Source organism: Astatotilapia calliptera, chromosome 6 (assembly GCF_900246225.1).
Source record: "Astatotilapia calliptera chromosome 6, fAstCal1.2, whole genome shotgun sequence".
NCBI lineage: Eukaryota > Metazoa > Chordata > Actinopteri > Cichliformes > Cichlidae > Astatotilapia > Astatotilapia calliptera.
In genome coordinates this window covers 13968475-13991649 of record NC_039307.1, presented here as the reverse complement: position 1 = coordinate 13991649, position 23175 = coordinate 13968475, and the positions used below count along the sequence as shown (strand labels likewise).

The 23175-nt window shown below is 39.9% G+C and overlaps 1 protein-coding gene across 4 annotated transcripts in view; it reads left to right on the top strand.

The window, feature by feature from the left end:
* prkcaa (protein kinase C, alpha, a) overlaps positions 1–23175 on the top strand; it is a 144155-nt gene that overhangs the window by 31949 nt on the left and 89031 nt on the right. For 3 of the 4 annotated variants that reach the window (XM_026170432.1, XM_026170434.1, XM_026170433.1), the window contains one exon: positions 20683–20765. In XM_026170432.1, coding sequence (XP_026026217.1) covers positions 20683–20765 — 83 coding nt within the window. Of the gene's footprint in view, positions 1–20682; positions 20766–21188; positions 21361–23175 lie in introns of those variants that run through there. The other variant, XM_026170435.1, reaches the window with a different exon arrangement.

The window sequence follows — 23175 nt, the reverse complement described above, 5'->3', positions numbered from 1 at the left end:
TGTCCGCTGAGCTGCTGCAATGGTTTTACTAAAGCTCAGGCATTTTTAAGAAAACATTCCAGAGGTTTGAGGGAGGGATGAGTAAGATTAGGTTCAGTTGTTGGTTGGTTTCCAGTAAATCCACTGGAACCTGTCAGCTACTCTGCCGACTTAGCCTCTCAGGGCAACAGCCAATATTTGAACTTCCAGTTTAGCTGGGACATCCATGTAGGGGATTATCGACTCAGGTTCAAGACTTCCTGTTCAGTTCAGCGTCCATTGTTTTTTCACTGATTTTGTTTAAATCAAACAAAACCCTACAGATTCTACATATTTATATGTCGATATCTGTTTATAGGATGAAGTGAATCGGTGCATAAAGAGTTAAATAAGAACCACTTAATGGCAAGGTGGACTTCATGAAATGCTACCAAACCTGCCAGCTATGACTTTCTGCATCATTCCTTCTGAAATTAACAAAAGCCATAGGTGAACGCCGCTCACTCCTTCGCAAATCGATTGATTTCGGTTCAGGCGGGTGTTTGATGTAGTATCCCCTACGCAATTACTGCTGACATCACAATCAAACCTATAGCCCGCCATCTCTCCTTTTTGTCCACCTGCTTTTGTGCTCCTACTGCTGCTTTTATTCCAGCACTTTAGCATGAAGGTTGAACCTTTACAGCCTCAAGGGACATGGATGAGTGACACATAATGCAGGACGGAGCAGTGAATTGGTAGCACAGTAAGGCAGCAGAATTGTCTTGGCAGAGCTCTGGCTTCTCCCCAGGCGTCTTGGCCTTAGAAAATACCTGCTGCATTGTGTACCACTTTTATGGCGCCTCTCCTATTAGAAATGAACTTTGCTCAGAAAGGCGGTGGGGTGATAATGATGTGCAGTTTGTGTGTGTTGGGTGTGTGTTTGTGTGTGTGTGAGGGTATAGTTAGAGGGTTGTGTAGTTGTGTGGGGGTTGAACAGGTTGTTAATAGTGACTGTAGTGTGGAGAGAAAAAAAACTCGGTTTCGTGCTTATACGAGAGAAAAACTTTTTAAGGCCAAACAGCTTAATAAACATACAGTGTTCAACTAAAAAGTTATGATTACTATTTATTTATATTTCTCCCTTGGATCTCCATATTAATGAAAATGCTGGCTGGACAGTTTCATTTTTTCAGCCAAATCCGTTGGCCAGTGTGAAATCCAAAAGAGAAAGTAATTTGGATATTTTTCGGCAGGAGATGAAACACGAGGAGAAGAAAGATACAGGCGAAAAAGATGGAAGCGGGAGGATAGGGGAGGAGAGGATAGAGGGGTCTGACAGATGACCTGATTTCTGTGGCAAAGTAAGGTGACAACCAGCATGAGGTCATCTGTCACTTTCGCACAGCCTGCTAATTTTAGAATATCATCACCCTCATCTTTCTCCTTCACCCCGCCTTCCCTGCCTGCCCCCTCCCCCCTCCACTCGTCACACCATTTAGCACCAGCCACCGCACGCTTCCTTTGTCAGTGGTGGTTAAAGGGTGACACAATCAGCAGTACCGACTGTGCGCGCACGCGTGTCTGCGTGGTAGACAGTGAGAAAGCGAGAGTGCCGCGCGCGAATGGATATGGTGCGCATGGGGTGTGAACTTGCGATCGCTCGAAGTGGCCATTGTGGCACAGATTGTTTACATGCCTTGTAGCTCATGTCATATTTTCCATAAAAATAATAAAGGCCAGTGCTTTTTTCACACATGGGCATGAATCAGCGAGAAGCAGCGCAGTCACTTCACAGACTGTGAACGTCGTCTGCTTTTGTTTTGTGTGCACGTGAATCAATGCAAAACAAGTGTGTGTGCGCGAAGCTTCACCAAGTGTTTGCAGTTGACAGCGAATGCATGATTTGTTCCTTTCGTGAACTCCTTTCACTCCATTCTGAGTGAAAGGAGTGTCAAGGGGTGTCATGCTAACAAATTTATTTTTATACAGTATGTGCTTTAAGTGCAGGGAATCATCTTCTAATGGCTTGCTGAGTCGCTACACAATTTTCAGAATCTGGAGCTTGAAAAAGACTATTTTGAGTGTGTAATTAGAAAATCACCCAATAAAAAACAAACAAACAACTTCACTTTTGAACAAGAAAATTTTCTAGCACAACAAAACAAGCTTAGAAACATTACCTTTAACATTACCTAAGTGCCTCAGGTAATGTTAAAGGCGCTTGCTACGCTTTTTCCAACAGTCTCCAAATGTCACTAAAGCTCTTCTATTTCCAATTCCAAAATGTTAAATGGGATACATGTGCAGTGAAAAAATGTAAACACATTCAAAACCACCTAATTCCAAACAAGCCTCAGTGAGCGCCATTGGCGTCCCACGTCCCGCGCGGCTTCCTATCGCATTGCTCTATCACGTGATTAATCTGCCTTTAATGTCAACTACTTATCCAGGCAGCTGGCTGTTATGAAGATGGAACCGGGACACGCCCATTTCCTGACACGCAATCACTTAGCATTTCCTTGACACCAATTTCCTTCTTCCTGCGCTCCCATTATTTTTTTTTATTTTCTGCCACAGGAAGTTATAGGCTGCCATAGATAGACACAGGGAAGACGCACACAATCTCACGAGCGCAGGGATCAAATTCCGCAGCCCGTCCATCATCTGCTGTTGCGACTTTCATCCGTAAATAAAGCCGCGGCCGGCTGAGTTGGTTGTGTCCCTGTGACGCGCCTCCAATAATCCATAATGAGTCGAACTTGTACTTTGCGCATTTATGTCTCAAATGTGCCCAAGTTGGCAGACCTTAATGCAATCTGTTGGGAAGTAAAAGTTACCAAGTTCACATTTTTTACCCCCCTTCCATCTGCCAGCCTTCACTTCTTAGCTTCTCGGTGAAAATTGATATCGGATAAAACTGCCAAAGCCAATGTGCTACATCTTGCGATATATTAGATCTGCTTATAAATTACAAATGAATTTAGCTGATAAGTACATGTCTTTGAGTCTTCTCAAAGAAAATTACACTGTGAAAAATTACACATCCTTTTCCAGGACTGCGACGGCACTAAGTCAACATTAGTCCAAAGCTGTTTGCATTTAAAGGCACCACAATCACATGACCTTGTTATTTGCATCAGTAGACCTGCTTTCCTTACTCTACCTTGTGTTTGCAACATTGTCAAAGGATGTGGTTGATTTCAGCAGCACACTGTGAGGCAGTTTCTCCATAGCTGTGCTCTCTTTGCCTATGTGGGCTAATGCAATTTCTCAAAACCACAGAGTAACTGTCAGCTCTTGCTGCCTTGGCATTTGTTGCATGCTGCTGTGACAGTGAAGTATGAAGCCCTCGCAACAGGCGTTGCTCAGTCCTCGTGTTAACAAGTATGCAGAGATGCTGGAGCTAAACGTACTGTCAGAGTGGGAGAACTGAGGTGGAGACTGTGAAAGCAAGAAAACGAGAAAAAAAACATCATTTTGAGTGAACAAGAAGAAATTAGGGAATAAGAAAAAGAAAAGAAGGCCCAGTTATGTAAGTGGCAGTAAAGCTGTAGTGATATCTTGGAGCACTTCCAGCTCTGTGGTGCACACCTCCCCGCATATTCACACACACCCACCCACATAGACCCACTCAGTGGATGGCTGCGGAGAGTAATGTCCTGTTTGTGTGCATGCTGTAGAAACCACAATGAGCTGTTTCTCTGGCCAGCTGACCGCAGCTGAGGGAGCTGAAGGAACAGTACAGGAAATACAGTCTGAAGCGGAGGACCAAAGGCTGACACAGGCCTTTGTAATTAAGTTCTCCTTTTTGGGCTCTTTTTCATTACCCCATTTAACTGCAGGGGTCATTAAACTTTTATCGTGATTCTCATCAGTCATGCCCAGCCATTATTTTCTTCTGTTCTACAGTTTTTACTTTTTGCACCGCGCCACATCGTGTCCCATCGTTTCTCTTTTTAACGATTCCTTCGGATCTTTCCCGTATACTTTACAATTCTGCCTTCATCTCAGCCAGCCTTTTCTGTTAGAGGTCAAGGAGTCTGTTTAGCTACTCTTACCTAACTTGCATTCATGCTGCTTTTATTCTGCGCTCACCCTGCCAGTTTCAGGTTATGAGTCCATCCCCCTGCTCTGAGCTTTCCTTCCATGCTTGCGCCATTTGAAGTGGCTTATAATAAATGAGGACGGTTCTTCTCTTACACTTTATTAATTTGGCTGCGTTTAGATAATCTGCTTTGTGTCTGTGTGCTCAGTGAAACGTCAGCTTAAATTACTCGAGTGATTTACAGTTCGAGTAAATTGTTTAGTACAACCACCTGTTAATGTTTCTGTCTTCCTGACCTGACATGACAGTGAAGATAAACTAATATCGCTGATATTTTGCAATATCGCTGATATTTTGCAATATCGCTGATATTTTGCAATATCGCTGATATTTTGCAATATCGCTGATATTTTGCAGTATCACTGATATTGCAAAAATGTTAGTCATTATATGTTGTCACTAGAAAGTTACATTGTGCTTTCTTATAATATTCATACAGTAAAAATCTGGAAGATTTCCACAGGAAAAGTTTTCAAACACTACAGATGACAATAAATCATGTACAAAAGCATTTATGGCATTTTATAAATAAGCATTTATTTATAAAGACTAGTATTTTTATGGGGCAACATGCCCCGTTGTTCATAGTGTGCTGTGCTGCAATGTCCTAATAATGGCTTTAAGAGGATTCAGCAATGGCTAATTGTGCATTTAGCTGCCTGGACAGTGAGTCTGCAGCTTGACTCTGACCGTACCTGCCCAAAAGTGGTATGACTGCTGCTTTGATGCTTCTTGGTTGGTCCACCGTCCCCCACTCTTTAACCACATTTATGAGTTCTGTTTAAAATTGTGTGACCACTGTGACAGGCAGCAAAGAAAGGCAGTCAAAGGCTAGGCCTTCGGCAGATACAAAATCAATCATATTTGGAGGGTCTATATGTAAGCATTTTATTTTGAAAATGTTTTGTTTTGCTCTTCCCCGATATCTCCTAATCATTCTTCTTGGACTGCAGTTTTCTTGGCTAGTTTCCAAGTGTGCTCGGCTCTGACTGGTGAGCAGCCGGTCAGTCTCGCAAGCCGGCCCGTGTCATGCATTCACACAGCATTTAACAATAACAATAAAAGAAATAATAACAATAAACAATAACAATAATTTAACAATAAACATGATCAGATCGCTTTCACCAAACTGAACATCGGCATTTTAAAGAAGCTAAAGCTGTCCAGAGCTCAGACCTAGCCACAAGGCAGCAGCTTTGGTATGAGCCTCAGTATGAGCAATGAAAAGACCAGAGGACTTACAGTAAATTATCGAAACAAAGAATGAAAAGAAAATAGAGAGCTGTTTACCTGAGAGAAGATTCTGTAACTTAATGTTAAGTTTATAATTTCTTTATTATTAAAACAATACTCTTTATTTAAGAAAAATATTTGTAGTTCTTTGACAGAAAATCGGCAAAAATCAGTATTAGCAGATCACACCTTCAAGAAAATTGGGACATCCCTCCCTGTTACCCCCAATGGGACCTTCCACCTCACATCCAGAAAAAAACTTGAACTAAAAAAGCTACATATTTACTTTTTTAATAAACTTTTGAGCCTTCGTTCTATTTTATTGCAGTAGAAGTCTCTTTATCCGTTTTCAATTTGTGTTTGAAAAAGTTGAAAAATCCCCCCTCCCATCCCAGCCTGAAGCAGTCAACCGGCTTGATAAAGGTTGTGAGATGAATCAGGCTGTCTGCCACCACACCCAATAATCTCCTATGATTATTTATAGCCTCTGCAATGCTAGACCCCTGGAAGGATGGAGAGTTTTAAACCATTGTGCAACAGTGGATGAGCCTTCTGTGTAGATGGGTGTTATTGTACATGTGTTCGTTCATGTATTCGGCCTGCGTCTTTGGGTCTGTGCTGTTATATTTGGTTCTGGTTTAGTTTGGCTAAAACAAACACACAATAGTATTAGAAGTTAAAAAAGACAAAGACCACTAGAATAAAATTTATACTCTTCTCATGACTAATATGAGGCTTTGTACAGTGCATTAGTCTAGACTACAGTGCAGAGCAGTTAAACGTTAGGCTGGCTCATCATTCCCGCGAGTGGGAATGCATCATCTTTCAAGGTAGTGGGGGTTACACATGGTGGGCAAATTACTAACTGTGTGCATACAGGCAGACTGCACACACAAACACACCCACACACACAAGCACAAGTCTGCATGCTCTTCATAGCAACTCTCATGAAACGAGAGTTATTCACGTGTCTACCTACAGTTTAGACAGTGTATCATTATAAAGTCTAAACTCATAGGCACACCTGCGAGTTAGTTTGTGTTCTGGCTTTATCTGTGACAAATGAAGCGCTGTCATGCACTCTTCAGGTGTTGTAAGTAATGAAGTCCCAGAATGTTGAGACTAGAAAAAAAAAACTATTTCTCTGAAATAGTGTCATAGTGTTTTCCATTTATTAGCCTGATCTGTCACTTTGTAAAATTTATATCTTAGAGCAGTACCCGGAGCTGCGGGGATATTATCAGAGATCGATGTATTTGGCTCCATCTGGTGCCGTAATTCAACTGGAAAAGATCCACACCGTGTGAAGCATCGACAGCGCTGCCTGTGAAGATCCGAGTAATGGCAGACACGTCGATGCTTCCTCCTAACTTCCCATCACGAGGTTCATCTGTGTTGCTCAAATTTTTGCCATTAAATCAATCGTGGGGAGTTAGTTTCCTCTAGTACTCAGGGAAATACATTGGGCATATTTTTCACAAGCACGTCCATCATTTAGGTATGTTGTAGTTAAAAGTCATAGCAGTTACTCCATTCATGCTGTTGAAAAGCCTGCAACAGTGAGGGGCCCAGTTTGTTGGCGGTGAGTTGTTTATAATCATGCTGTGTTCTGCTGGATAACTAATTGTAATGCCAGAGTTGTGGCATTTCCATGGAATAACAAAGAGTCACTTTAATTTTGTAATTTTCTTCAAGGATTTGCCAGCTGATAAATTTTTCCTTTCCTGAGAAACAACAACTCACTGTATTTTTTATATTCTCGTAGGCACATACTAAAAAAAAAATCCCTGTTATTTTCAGTGCAGGCAAAGCATTTAGCTCAGATGCTACTGTTGCTTTTTTCTTCTTTGAATCCTGTAGTACTTGTTCTTGTGCACAAAAGCTCAATTAGCTCATCTAGCCTTTTTTTGTGCGGCTGTTTTAAAAGAGTTTCCCCCCCTAATTTGAACCTCTTCCTGTCACATGTAATTAGGGATCTGTGAGAGTTGATTAGGTGCTTTTAGACCGTCTGCCATTGACTTCTTACAGTCTGACCTCACAATTGCAGGTTGGATTTCAACCTCAAGACACTGGCTAGAGGAGTTTCGTATGTATGAGTTTAGCCATTTTGCAGATCCACATCACTACAAAGGCATTATATTCATTTCTGCCTTACTGTGTGTGGCATTTGCATTACTGCACTTTTCCAACTGCTTCTTGGCTATAATTGCACAAACACACACACACACACACACACACAAGCTGACTAATTAGATGGGCAGATGAATAGGAAGTCCTGTTGCTTATATATCTCCCACCCCAGCACACTGTTAATAATAACTCAGCACCAAAAGTGAACATGGTACCAAAGAGGAATATGATTCTAAATTAATATTGTTGGCTGAGAACAAAATAAAGACATTAAGAACAGATTCCAGCATTATTACCCTGAGTACTTTCCTGAGGGGGTTGGAAAAGGGAGTGCAGTGTAGTTTAGAAGTCATACTGAAATGCACTATAAATAATGTAAATGCATACAGTATAATAGATATGAATAAAACAGGAGTGCAGCTGCAGGAATTTATTGCAGTGATCAGGAATAGACCATTCTTACACACTAATCCTTATCTAACATTATGCATATGAAACCAAGAAGGAAGTCATAATGAAAGCCCTTTAAAATGACAGATTCATCTTTATTAAAATGTTCTGCTTGCCCTTTGCAACTGTTTTTTTTCCCCTTTCACCACCAATTTCTGTATTCATGCCCTGATTTTTGTCTGTGGGGTACAATTACACTTCAACAGTTTAAACATTTCATTGTGTAGTGACAGCCATGTCTTATAGATGCAGAAGTGTCCCTGTGTGTACTCTGCTGAGTTGTCGTCCATTATGGAGGTTTAAATGTCAGTGCGCAGCAGTGAACTATTGATGCAGATAAAAATTGATTCCTTTATCACAAAGACTAAAGATGCATGTCAATAGAATCCTAAAAAGATGAATTGACTTTGTTTTCACAGATGTTTTTCTTGTTCCTTCATCTCATTGACATTTGTAGAGTTAACCAAAGCTTCTTCTTGGATCTCATTTCAGACATGTTTGAGGCTGGATAGCTAGGAGAATGCAGAGTGGATGGTTAGAAAAAAATATTTTGTTCTTCAATGTCAGGTTCTGCACAAGAATGCATTAGAAAACCAGGGGGTTAAAAGTAGTTAAAAATGGTATTTGCATTGGTTTAATGCTAATTTAAGTCAGGATGAAAATATGCCACCCGTGGGTCCTTGTTAAAAATGTTCTCTAAAGTTTTGTGATGTATAAAGAGAAATTTTGACCAACTGAAAGGGCTTTGTTGACGTTAGGCATTTTGAAGCTTAGGCTGTCGTTTCAGCCAAACACAAGTTCTTAAGGAAATCCTGCGTCCTTTGTGAAACCTTTTCACCCCTCAAAGCCATGTCTTGAAAAATGACAACAAACGCGTTGTTTTTATTAATAAAACACGCTTGCTTACTGCAACTAGCGGTGTCAGCTATTGCCTGCCAGGGTTTTGTTTTCTTTTTTTTTTTTATAATTCAAGTATTTATTAGATTTTGCATTTTATAACAGTAAATACAGAGATGCAACAACCAAAAGCAAGAAGCAAACAAACAAAAACAAACAAACAAAATAAATAACAAAAAAAAAAAAAAAAAAAAAAAAAACACAACAAAACAAAACAAAACAAGTGAGGTTTTAACATATGTTGTATTAAACTCAAATGTCCAAGTCAGGTAGACATGTAGGTGCAAAAATTGTCCCACTGTTCCAGCGCAGCTTCTGTCACATGATGTATTTTTCCCAGCATCTTTTCGCATGCAACATTCCCAATCATTCTGTCTTTCCACATTTTAAGCGTTGGAATATGAGAGTCCTTCCAGTGTTCCAAAATGACACGGGCACATGTTACCAATGCAGTACTTAACACTCTAAACTGGTGTTTACTTAATTGCAGCACAGGGTTTTGTTTTCTTTGCCCTGCAGAGAGTTTAAAGGCCATTCTTTGGATTAGCCCTATCAACATCCCATTAAGAGCCTACCCTGTCGATTACTTCAAATCTCAGCCAGGGCAAGACTTCATGTGAGATCACTCACTGTCAACAGGATGCATTGTCTGATTTGAAGTATTCACCCAGCAGCATTTTGATTTGGTTATTAAGGACCCAGAAATTCCAGCATAATGAACAACTAAGTGTCAAACAACTAAGGTATTTTTTTGCATTAGAGAAAACAAAAACTTTGTACACATCTCAGAATGTTTCTTTGTCATTTTAATTGGCTACAAGTGCTTAGCAGTTTGAGCCTCAATATAGAGTTTGTGAGATGCTAACGTCTGAGCTATTTGATATCTGTAAATCACCCCAAACCCTGTGGGATTCCTGTGGGAACCACAACAAACATCCGTGTGAGATCCAAGTAAGAATAACTGGATGGAACGTGATTATAAACTGAAAATATGTGTCATGTTCTACCTCCAAATGATATCTCCACAGTATGGACTATGTAACAAGATACTTTTGAGGTGTGTGCAGTCTCTTACAATATTAATAAAAGTATATTTTTCCAGCTGGTTAACCGTTAAGGAATATGGATGTTATAACCTTACATAATGCACCTCTTACAGTTGAGGATAATTGTTGGAGTGTAGAATAAACGTCTTCCAAATATCAGATGGTACAAACAAAATGTTGCATATGCATGGCAATGCAGTGGAAAAAGTGTCTAAATAAATCCAGCTGTGTCTATGTTCGTGTTAGCTCAGGGCTTGGAGCAGGAAGCAGGGCCCAACTCTCTGATTCTACTGGGAGGAGAGCTAGGCTGATCCTCCTCTGAACTGCAGGAATTAGTGTTTAAATTGGCATTTCTTGATCTGCTTTGAGCCTATGTGAGCCATTTGAGCCACACAGGAACTGGGCTCTGCATGAAGAGGTTCTCCCTTTGATTTTATTATGGGTTAAACTGAAGGAATTGTTTTTTCTATAGTGACAGTTCTAGAAAGAGTGTTTGTGTGTGTTTATGTGTGTGTGTGTGTGTGTGGTTGTGGGTCACACTCCAAATGACTACTGTTTTCAATCTTTGGTCCCTGATAAAAGGAGTAAAATGCACTTCAGAATCGGTGAAATTGTCAATTGTCCATTAAAGAAGAAGCAAGAAGCAAACAGTTTGCAGCCCTGAACTTTATTTTTATTCCTCAGTAGGATGCTTCTGGATTTGTGTTAACCGCTGTTATGGGCAGCACTTTTAGTTGTCTGGCTCACTGGTTCGACCCTGAAAAGGATAAGCAGAAGCGAATGGATGGATGGATGTTATTCTTCCTTGCAAACCATTATCAGTACTGAGTGATTTATTCTTAAACACAAAGCATTGCTCTTCAAAACGAACTAGCCATGTGTGAAAAGACTTTCTTTACCTCAAAGGAGTCAGTCAGGCATTTATCAAAGGCGAGTTAGCAGAGAACAGTAGCAATTTTAGAAGAATCCTAAGTATGTCTTATATACACAAACACACACAGACACACACACAGATTGTGGCGCAACTGTAAGTGACAGCAACGCTGCAGTTGAGATTAATGCTGAACTGAAATGACTGCACATAGTTACCATAAGCCTTCAGCATGCTTATGTCATCATTTGATGATGTTTTCCTGCTGTGTTGATAGACCTTATCCTCTCTGTGATAACATCTTTGATCACATACAGATATATATTGATCACAAAGAGTAATAGGAATTCATGTACTGGTTAAGCCAAACCTGAATAGACTGAGTTGGTTTGGGCATTGTGAATGTGAATAGCCAGATTGCTTGACATAGTCGATGTCCTATTATACAGAGCATTTGATTGGACCGTGTTCTGATAATAAGCTGGAAGATCGCTCTCATGTTTAGTCTGAAGGATTCAATGTCCATATTTTCCAAGATGAATGTAAAATTTCTATTTTTCTGACCACAGATCAGTTTCCACTTTGCCACAGCCCATTTTCAATGGCAGATACCAGCCTCACGCTCACATATAGCTTCTTAATTGCATGATAGAGCTTTAACCTGCGTATGTGGCTGGAAAACTGGAAAACTGTGTTCGCTGACAGTGATCTCTGTTCTGGAGATGTTCCTGAGCCCATGCAGTGATTCGGTGCCTGAACATCATTGACATCTAATACTGAGTTTCAGTTGGGGTGTTTTGTGAAATAAATATGCATTTATGAGATTAGCAAATAATTACATTCTGCTTTTATTTATATTTCATAGCTTATCCCACCTTTTTTGGAATTATGGTCGTACCTAATGATTGTATAATAGTAATACATTTCTTTCCCCTCCCTCTGTTCCATAATTAATGCATTGGTGTAATCATACACAACTAATGTCTCAGTTACTGGGCTTTCTGCATGAAACAGTCAGTTTAAAATCGTCCTTGAAACAACACTGATGATCATTAGGGTAGTGCCCTGTTTACATTTAAACTATATAACCACAATATTGGCCTTTATCAACTGTGCGTGAAGTGTAAATATCACAGGGAAGCTTTCAACTTAAGCGTGTTAACACATGTGCGACTGCCAAGTAGTGCACTAGGTTTAATGATAAATGTGTTCGCATGAATTTTGTTTCCTTGTAATGCTTTGTGATTACAAGGAAACAAACAGCAGCTCGTTACAGCAGCTGTGTAACGAGAACAAACTACAGTTTTATTTGACTTCTTTTATTTACATCCTTGAGTGGCATTTCCTATCTGTTTGATAAATGTGATCAAATGCGTATCTGCCAAATTTAGGTATTGATTGTTTTTCACAGCAACATTTACTGGAGGCTTTGAATGAGTGGGGACCTGTGTGTGTGAAGGACAGCATTAGATGCAATCAGAAGAAGGTTTTGTAATAAGCTTTTGTAAATGGCTTGTACAATACAACCTCCTACTCTTTGCTTAAGAATTGAGTATTTTCAAAAGCTATTACTTAAAAAGCTTTTCTTAAGAAAAGGGCAATTAAGCCATATTCCACTGCTGCTGGTCAGGGCAAGGCTGTCTGAAATGATTGGTTTCATAAAAGATGCTGCTGTTCCATGGTATGCAGTAATATTTGGGTTTATTGGGAGCTGAACTAAAATCTGTTGAACCACCATGCGTTTAACTTACCTTACACAGTAAATATTGAACTAACTAGTCTGATTCTTCTAGTCATCATTTTTCTTACCCACTTATCAGACTCACCGTTTTTTGGAAGTGGAGCCTATCCCGCCTTTTATTGGGCAAGAAGTGGTGCACATCCCGAACAGGCTGCCACTCTGTCAGACTAACAGGCAGAGACAGATAAGCTTGTACACTCTCATTCACACCTACAGCTAATTTAAAATCACTGGTGGACTTAACAAGCATGTCTTCGCGCTGTGTGAAAAGAGCTGGAGCACACAAAAAACCCCACACAGGCACAAAAAGTTTTAGGTGTCGTGTAAAGAGATGCGCTGATCCATGGATATCGTCCGTGTCGACTATGTAAGACAGCATTTGCTGTTGTAAGTTATTTAAGATATTTACCTGTCGCATCAATTTTACATTGGCTAGATGTGCAAAATTGCATGATGATGAGCTAAAAGACTTTAAAACAGATCACAACGTGGAAGTAAATTTACTATCAGCTGAATTATTTTTGGTTTACAGGCTTGTTGCACTTCTATCGACCCAGAATTTTACAATTGGTGGATCTTTAATAGTGTGCTACTTTTTGTTTTGTAGTTATTTTGCAATATTTACATGAAACTGTAAGAAAATGTAGAAACCTGTCTGTGAGAACTTTACCTGTATTTCACTGACAGTCAGCCAGTAAGGTATTCAATTAGAACTCAAAGGTCAAAACCGAGTAAGAGGCAAGTATTCACTGATGCTGCCATAAATTCACATTCAATGCAATTTACTTTGCTGTACAAAGCAGTACAAGGTTTATTGATTTATCAGGTAACTACTGTTTCCTGGTGTTCAGTGGATGACATTAAAGAGAATTAGAAAGGGATTTTAATCAGTGTCACTAATCTACAGTAGCTCTCTTTAACAGGTAGAACGATTGGGGTCCAAGTCGAATCAGGGGTAGATCACTTAAAGTCTGTGTTAATATTTTATATTTTCTTTCATGTTGTCACTTCACATGAGAAGCGATCCATTCTCCTCTGATGGATCTGCTATGTCTCGTATGACAGTGATGCACAATGCTGCCAATTGTAATGCAGACAGCTTACAGTTAGGATGATAGTGATAGTGTTGATGATGAAGCAGCCTCTTGAGTGTTGTTGACGTTTAACATCACTTTATCATCCACAGTCAGTAGCTGTTTCGACCGCCAATACTTCAGGTAGAGAGTTTATTCATGTCAATGTGTGACTACTTAATTACTGTGGTCAGGAAACTTTGAAATGAAGGTCAAAATGTACAAAAGTGGACACCCCCCCAAAAAAAGAACCCCCCAGTTATTTAGGGTATTATCTTATCTTTAGTATCAACACAATTTCATTTAATTTTAGGGTTATGGTTATGGTTAGGGTTAGACATGGGTGTATGTCACAACAGCCTTTTTAAAGTAACTCCGAGGTCCTTTTTGAACATAAAATTGTGACTTTGAAAGGATGACCCAGCTTTCTGCTGGGACTCTATTACATAGATGTATTAGTTTTGAAATATAGTGATACCGTGCTATCCTTTAGTTGTTGTGCCGTGTTAGGATGAGTCTTCTAGTACTAGACTCATTAAAAACAAATATCTATAAGCACAGTACTTTTTTTGTTTGTTTGTTTCTATTTGTAGCAAATAATGCAATCCTAGATTTCCGCTAACACACCTATCCATGTGGCAACACGGTTTATTCTGTTCCACGCTCACTAGAATAAAATATTGCTGGCAGAAACACTGTATGTTTGGGAATTATTTTTAGGTGAAAATAGAGCTGGGCGATAGAACGATAACGATATGTATCGCGATATAACTTTTACTCGATAGAGAAATTAAGCTATCGCGATAGACCTCGCCGCTCTTGTCCTCTTAAAAAAAAAAAAAAAAAAAAAAAAAAAGGTCAGCCAAATTAAGTAGCGCAGAGCCGAACCAATCACAGCCGCAGCGTCACGTCGCGTGACTTGTTACGTACAGCACAAGTGCCAAGCCGCAGGTGTGTTTGTTTGGGAAGCAGCCAGCGGGTAATGGAGGAAATGAGTGTGCCGACTAGAAAAATCAACCGAGCGTGACCGAAGGGAAAACAGATGATGGTTCCAATGCCGGAGAGATTGTCGAACGGAAGAGCCATAGAAGTTCCGTAGTGGGAAGGTATTTCGGCTATTTCAAGTCTGACAAAAAACAGAGTAGCGTGCACTGTAAATTGTGCCGAAAGCAAGTCTGGAAATACAATAAACTGGTGCATGCGTCACACTGTGCGCCACGTTATTGTTTCGGTGAAATGAATTTCTACAATACTGTTAATTCTACTCTCTGCAGTGTTTAAATGCTTACATATACACACAGTTACTGTCCGTCCACACATACAACTCGGTTCTGCTTCTATGCCGCAGCTTTGTTTACTTTTTCCCACCGAGGCTTCTAGAATTCTGATTGGCCAACATTTCTGCACGGTTAGGAATCTAGCGCCACCTGCTGCTTTGGCATGTTCATAGCAGCGTTTTCCTTCATTTCTGCCTTTATGTGTGGACGGGATTCTTTTTTAAAACGAAAACGGAAAATCTCCGTTTTCAAAAATACCCGTGTACGTGTGGACGTAGCCTCAGTCTCTGACTGGAAGCGCTAATTCGTCATTCGGCTTTTGTCAGACTAAAGTAACTGTTAAAACTGTTTGAAAAGCTCAGCTATACAACAAGGAGAGATTGAGAATTTCCTTTTAGTTCTCAGTTTATTTGATATTGACAAAAGTTGGTCAGTTTTGTCTGTTATTCTGTAAAACAAACTAAGATTTATTTTTAGAATTAATATTTTGTTTCTAAGTGGAATTGACAATTTAGTAGTCTCTGTTTCATTTGTTCTATTTTGAAACTTAAACGCTTTAGCGGCTGCCTTTTGTGTAGTTTGCAATATTTGCCTTTATTTATCTGAAAAAGTCTCATGTTCCTTAAGTACATCTACCCTGTTGAACTTATTATGAGAAATAAATATTTAAATCAAAACAAGCTGCTGATTATTTCACATTTTACTTGTGAGCAACGGCACATTTAAATCTTACAAATATAGTTATTTGGCTTATATCGTGATAGATATCGTTATCGACTGAAATGAAAAAAACATATCGTGATATGAAAAAATCTCATATCGCCCAGCTCTAGGTGAAAATATACAAGTTCCTGCCAGTTTGGATTAATTTATTTCCTTGGTGTTTCATTACTCTGGATGAACCAGAGACGATATTTGTCAGCTGTACTTCCTTACCCGTTACATAATGCCTATTGCTCCCTGTGAGACCTCTCTATTCTCGAGGGGCAACATTATGGAGGCATATTGCTCAGTGTTTTTGTCAGACGCTCAATTGTCAAACTGAGAGGAAAGGCGTGTATAATTATATCACACAGTGAGTAAAATCTCAATCCAACTCAATTTGATCTATACCGTTTGTCTTTTCCAGGTGTAAATTGTTCCTTTTTAATGATAAGTCTGATTGTCACAGAGTTATTGTTCAGTGAAAGTAGTTCTGCTGTTCCAAATGGGAAAAAAATGTAAAAGAATAGAAATAATAAATGCTTCCCAGTCTAGGAAGAGAGGCCTTTGTCAAGGCCACCGGTGGGCTGCATGGCCTCCTGATAATTAGATTTAAAAGCTCTGGGTTACTTTGTTTTTGCGAGGTGCCTTGGAATTAAATCGCATCCACATAGCCAAAACCCAGTGAATTTAATCGTTGCCTCCGTCTTATTTCCTGCCTGCATTCACGAAAACTTCAGGAAATTGCTACTATGAACTTGTGACCTGAGAACGGTTTGGAATAAATTGATTTTCCAGAGTGGGAGTAGGAGCATATCTCAGCTATGTTCTCTTTTGGGAAAAAAGTAGTGATTTAAAAACCTCTATTACACTTAGAGAATGAACAATCCTTTCCAGAGAGTGAGGAAATTTTTAGGTCAGAGGAAGACAAAACTCTAACAAATGTCATTAAATCTTCACAACTGAGCTGCTTTTTTGGTTCAGTCCATGAAATCTTACATCGGATTTGGAAAAGTCACGTGGCAAACCTTCACATAACCAACTGTTTGATCCTTAATTGCCTAATAATAAATTGCCCACTCCTAGAGGTTGATGTTTTGATCTAAATATCTAGCAGTTTTGCTAATTGCAGTGGTGTATATATAAACCTATAAAGTTGTTGCCAGTTTCGACCACCCTGTTATTAAGACTTTGCATCATTTATCCCCTCTACTTACTGACCCACTTACATAATGTTTATCCGTCCCCGGGAGACCTTTTAGTTACTTTAGTAACTATCAAGTAACTATCTTGGTGCCCTAATGGAAACAAGCTGCAGCAGTGGCAATCAGAGATGATGTATGTGATAAACCTCTTAAGTGTTGCTTCAAAGAAATGCTGCTGGGAAAACTGATCAGAAGCAACTCCGCTCTAATGAGAACACCAGATGATACCGAGTTTTGATGTTCTTAATCTTTGCCTCGTTTCTTTTTTTCTCCTTTGCCTCGTTTCTGCTAAACTAATTGCCTGCCACCTCTGTTGCTCAAATTTACACCATCGCCTTTATCCTTCCCTTCATATCGACATGCAAGCCCCATTATAGAAATCTCAGAAAAAAGCAATCGGTTTGTATGTTGCAGACAACAGCTTTCTTTGCCAGGAATAAAAAATTGACCAGTTTGATCCAAACAATTTAACTTAAACAAGTTTACTGATGTAAGAATCTGAAAATGATGCATCGCTGGAGTGCCAAAATAAAGCGGACGAAAGCTACTAGCACATATGTTTTGCATTTTCTTTATTGCACAAGTCATAATTAAACACAAGAAGAAGAAGAAGTGAAATGATGAAATACATGCAAAATATGCAGTGCTGATGCAGAGGAACTCGTTGCTCTGGTCTAATCCATTCAGTGTTTTTGAAAGAGTATCTTTTAACTCAAGCCATAATCTCATGTTAATTCTAAACCAGTAGTTTTGGTGCCTAAACCAAACAACAAAGGAGAACAGGAGTAAACCACAATCGAAATTCAAACTTTAAAAATGTCGCTGTAGAAATTTAGACCCTATTTAAAAGAATTTTTCAAAAGTTTTTTAGATGAATTTGTGTTTTTGCCACCAGCTGCCCTCATTTGAGATGATATGGTCATTCAGGTGGGGGACTTGATAACTACAACATAATGTCTTTCAACATAAATATACTACGTTATGAGTTAAATATGCTCAGCAACAGGATCAGCACTTATTTTGAATGAACAGACCAAAGAAGATTTGGCGTTTGGTGAATGCTGGCTGCTAAAAGAACAAACGAACTACAACCTTTAAAGAAAGTCCAGTGGAAGAACAAAACACAAGACTGGGTTAAGGAGTAGTTGCTGTAACATTCTGTCGACATTTAGTGTTCGTAGGGTGAACTTAAGGGACTTTGTCCCTTGTCCTTATCAGCTATTTACCTCAGGATGAATTGTGGAGGTCCTAAATCACTGACCTGTCTGATTTGTGGGTTGGCTGTGGTGTGAGTTATGGGTCATGGTTTCATGTTGGCTATTGACCGTACTGACTGATAGCTCCTAGGAGACAAGAGGGGCCGGAAGGTGTCAAGTTGTGGTAGTGTGATATATCTGTGTGCGGGCGGCTGTATTGATTTGCCATCATTAAAGCACATGTGAATACCATCATGTTTTCAGCATAACACTTTCTTTATTGTTTAGTACAGTGTATATAGAAAAAATGCAGTAGAGAAAGTGATTTGTGACCATATTACTTTAATTAAAACCAGTTTTACCTGGTATCTAGGCAAAACTGAAAACAAAACTCTTGGTATTGACACAAGCAGTCTCTGTGACACTGTTTGGTTTGGGTGTCTGCCACCCACATTCCAAATATCGGCAAAGAAAATACCATATGAAATGTAATGACGGCTATGATGACAGACAGTGACAATCCAGAATGTCAGAAGGTTTTCTATCTCACAAGCAGACAAGTTGAAATTCTGTTTGTGCATAAAACACAGAAACAGTTTAGCAAGTCTTAGTGGTACTATTATTTTCTCGAGTTTAATTTCAAGTCCATTGTATTGACTGTTCGGGAATTACAGCGATTGTTATGTATAGTCCCAATTTTCGGAGGCTCAAAGTTAATCGAACAATCAACTGACAAGCATTTGCATTTCACGATGAGGCCTGTTTCCTTCTTATTTCCTGATGAACTAGGTAGATAAAATATTTGGAGTTGATTGCAAGTGTTAAACTTGCATTTCACATCTTTTTATTGGAACTCTCAATATAGATGTCTAAAAAGATGTCAATGCAAATGGAGGAGACGATCATTAGGCTGGAAAAATAAACAAACAAATACATGTACGGGAGAACCAAGGTCTGAACATTCCCAAGGAGGTAGGCATATCAAAGTCTACAATCAGGAAAGGACTTCTTGATTGTAAATACAGAGGGTTTACAGTAAGGTGCAAACCACTGGTTACATTAAAGAACAAGAAGCCCCGATAAGACTTTGCCAGAAAACATCTTTAAGAGCCTGCATAGCTCCGGGAAAACAAGCCTTTGGGAATACGAAACCAAGATTGCCTTTTGCCAGAATAATGGAAAGAGAGAAGTAATGGAAAAGGAGAGAAACGGCTTTGATCTGAAGCATACCACATCTTCTGTCAATTATGGTAATGGCATGGGGATGTATGGCTCCCAGTGGAACCTGGTCACTAGTGTTTATTGATTATTCAACTGCCGATAGAAGTTGAAGGATGAATTCTGAAATGTACTCTCTGCTCAGATTCAGCCAAGTACTGCAAAACTAATTGGGCAACACTTTGCAGTGCAAATGGATACAGACCCAAAGCAAAGGGCAAAACGAACATGAGAGTTTCTGATGGCAGTCGCTGGAGACAAAACTGAAAGTTGCTGCTGAAATAAGCAGCAGCTTTAGTGAAGACCTTGCGGAGCATCACAAGGATGATGATCTCTTCTTGACTGAAGTCATTTGCAGTCAAGCAATCATTATATTTAAACTGATGTTGATTTCTTGTATTATAAGTCTCTGTAAATGCAAGATTATGTATAAAAGTGGCTGTAAGTCATTGAAACCCCTTGAAATAAAGCTTAAAGTCTGCACTTAAAAACCTCCTGGGGTGGTGTACAGATGTATGCTTAGCTATGGGGATGATCACAGCTCATTTTTAACACTCAGTCATGTGTTCCTTGTTCCTGGTTAGAGCTGTTTGACAGGGATGCAGTTAAATAACGAGAGGTGAGAGGTGGGTGTGCATGAGTGAAAGATACGACCCGATTCACATTACTTTGCTGAACAGCTGAAAGATTAAAAAAGTGAAACTGAAAAACGGGCCGTGTCTCTGAAAACGCATCACATCATTGATTTCTCATAAATCACTAATGGAGTCTGTTCAGGGATTTTCAGTGTGAAGTGAAGACTATTGAAAACCACCAATTTAGATGCTTTCATCTCATTCTGTAAGCAGTAGCCTTGAAAACACTAGGAAGTACTAGGAAGAAAAAGAGGGGCTCGCTTGCGTTTAGAAAGGAGAGAGAAGCAGAAATAACATTTATCTAGACACATTTATTTTTAACAAGGGGCAGCCTCGACATCTATTGACATAATGTGCAGTTTTTGTCAATTGTGCTAGCCAGTTTGCACAATTAGACCCTCCCCAGCCTGTCTCTTTTTTCTGTTTCCCAATTTCTAAGCACCAGAAACAGGCGCCGCTCTCCACGTTGAGTCGGTTGCTTACTTGGCTGCGCACTACAGTGCACTCGGTGACCTGGCTTTTATACCGAGAGAGTGACTCTGACAGCGTGTAGGCAGATACATTCAAGTGTGTGAGTCTGGATGTGTATTCTGTGGATACATGTTAAACAGTTTTGTCAGCCTGTGAATCTGTTTGTCTTGGGTGTGCTTCATGTGCATAATATAGAGTGTGAGTTTGTGTACGTGGTGTCTGCCTTAGCTCCGGTCATATCAGTGAGGAGGTGGCACTGTACTGTCCAATAAGAGCAGTCAGCCTGCAGGCAGGATTGGCCATCTGGACACATGATAGGGAGCCTAGCCCAGACATCAGTCTTTCTTCAATTCCTCTTAGTATTATCTGAGCTCCATGTCTTTCTGCTGCCTGTATATCCTTTAATAATAAAACACTGTATTTTAACATATCCCTTTCTCTCCTTTCTCTCTCTCTCCCCATCTCCCACAGTTTGCTGTTTTGTGGTCCACAAGAGATGCCATGAATTTGTCACGTTCTCCTGCCCAGGGGCAGATAAGGGGCCCGATACAGATGTAAGTAACCCAGCCCAGCTGTTGCCTCTTACATCTTTGTTGACGAGGAAGTGCTTTCCTTGTCATTAAACTGAAGTACGTGCCACCGATATGCAGTTGCACCAACCAGACCTCGCTCTTTCCCGAACAGTGTCGCTCTTTGACAGCTGTAGTGCTTCCATGTTTCCTTATCGTGTTATGAAGCAGCTGTCTGTAAAGGGGGAAATGAAAAATTAAACTGACATTTCTTCTGAGAAGTATCACTTTCCAAGCATCTTGAGCTACAAAGATACTCCAGATGTTTAAAAATGAAATAAAATCCTGCCTTTTATAGAGTAACGTTGATAGCTACATATATAAATATTGATCTCAGAAATGTGGTGATTATGGTGGTGTTACGTCCCTGTGCAGCTTCTAATCGTCTCAGTGTTTTCAGCTGGTGCTAATTGGCCACACCTAGTCAGGTGTGGATAAAAGCATACCTGAGGCAAGCTTCCCGGCAGTGCACTAGTCTTTGCCATCTGCCCATTTCTCCGAGAGAGAAATGACTTCAAAACATGGCAGGAGAATGGCCCCCACAGCGCACCCGAACCACTGGATTCCCTCAGGATAAAGGGTTTGTTTATTTCCTTGAATGTGTCACCATCCTTTATATAGTTGCATTAATAAACGAATCTAATGGTTATCTGAAGAAGCCCATTCAAATTTTAAGTCCTGTTGACTCAGTGCTGAATTACTACAGCAGCAGGTGGCAAACTCATTCATTGTTTGTGTTGCCGTTGAATAACTGGTTGCCACCTTTAGTGAAAGTGACTAAAATATTTCTCTCAGTGATCTTCTCTCCCGAAACCCTTAAGGGAAACTTGACTTTATTGTCTCTCTGAAATAGTGCTGTGTACCACATTTGATGCTTTTATGGCATCAGCTGATTTGCACCAGTATTTAAAAATGAATTGCCCCACCAGCATTACCCAATGAATCCCATCAGTGTCAGTGAGGCTTTAAGGTTTGTCTAAGCTAACCTTACATTCAGCAGATTGTTGGAAACATTACTCAGAGATTTTGCTCCATTTTGATATGACAGCATAACACAGTTGCTGCAGATTTGTTGGCTGCACATCCATAATTTGAACCTCCTGTTCCACCACATGCCAACGGGGCTCTTTTGGATTGAGATTTGTTGACTGTGCGGGCCAGATGAGCACAGTAATATCATTGTCACGTTTCAGAAACCAGTTTGTGATGATTTGAGCTTTGTGACATGGCGTGTTATATTACTGAGAGCAGCCATCAGAAAATGAACACACTCTGGTCATAAAAGGCGTGATCACCAACAGTACTAAGGTAGACTGTGGTGTTTAAACAATGCTCAGGTGGTGCTGAGGAGCTCAGAGTGTGTCGAGAAAATATGCCCAAGACCATTACACCAGCAGCAGCAGCAGCAGCCTGAATTATTTATACAAGGCAGAACGCTGTCGTGTTGCTTATGCCAAATTCTGACCCTACGACCTACCTGTCACAGCAGAAATGGAGACATTTTTCCAATCTATTGTCCTACTTTGGCCAACTTGTGCAACTTGTAGCCTCAGTTTCCTGTTCTTAGCTGATAGGAGGGACTCTCGGTGTGGTCTTCTACTGCTGACATCAACAAGCCATTTTCACCCAGAGAACTGCTGCTCACTGGATATTTTGTCTTTTCCTCACCATTCTCTGTATATCCTAGAGATGGCTGTGTGGGGAAAGACAGATCAGCAGTTTCTGAACAGACCCGGCTGAAGCCAACAGCCATGCCAAGTTCAGAATCATTTAAATCACCTTTGTTCCCCAATTTATTTTCTGGAACATATTTTCATGGCTAAATGCTAAAGTTCCTGTCATCTGACTGACTGATGAATTTGCATTCATGAGCAGATGATCAGGTATACCTAATGAAATTGCTGCTGAGTTTATATGGAAAGTTGACAATGCTGTTGATTTGATTTCATTTACAATGAATTTCATAAAATAACTATTACAAAAAATTTGATTAGGAACTAGTATCAAAAGCAATAGAAACCAATGCAATCTCCAAACATCTTTAAAAAACAGGTTGTGACTTTGTGTAGGACGGAGTTCAGAGACAACCCGACTGGCATACAAATGTTGCATTAATGATGACTGGGTCCTGATGTAGTTCACAGACAGATGGGCAATGTAGGATTGGTGGCTATAATCAACAAAACTACATCTGTCTTGGCAAAGCCAAGAGGTGCACACAGTTCGAGCAGCTGTTTCTCTGTACCTGTCAAAATAAATCGTGACCGAAAAGAAAAACTAATCCTAGCGAGACACTGTGAAATTTAGTGAGCGTCCATGAAATTTGCCATTGTATTAGTTTTGCTTCTTTTTGCATTTTGCATTATTAAACCACTTGGCATTTGTGCTTAAAGTT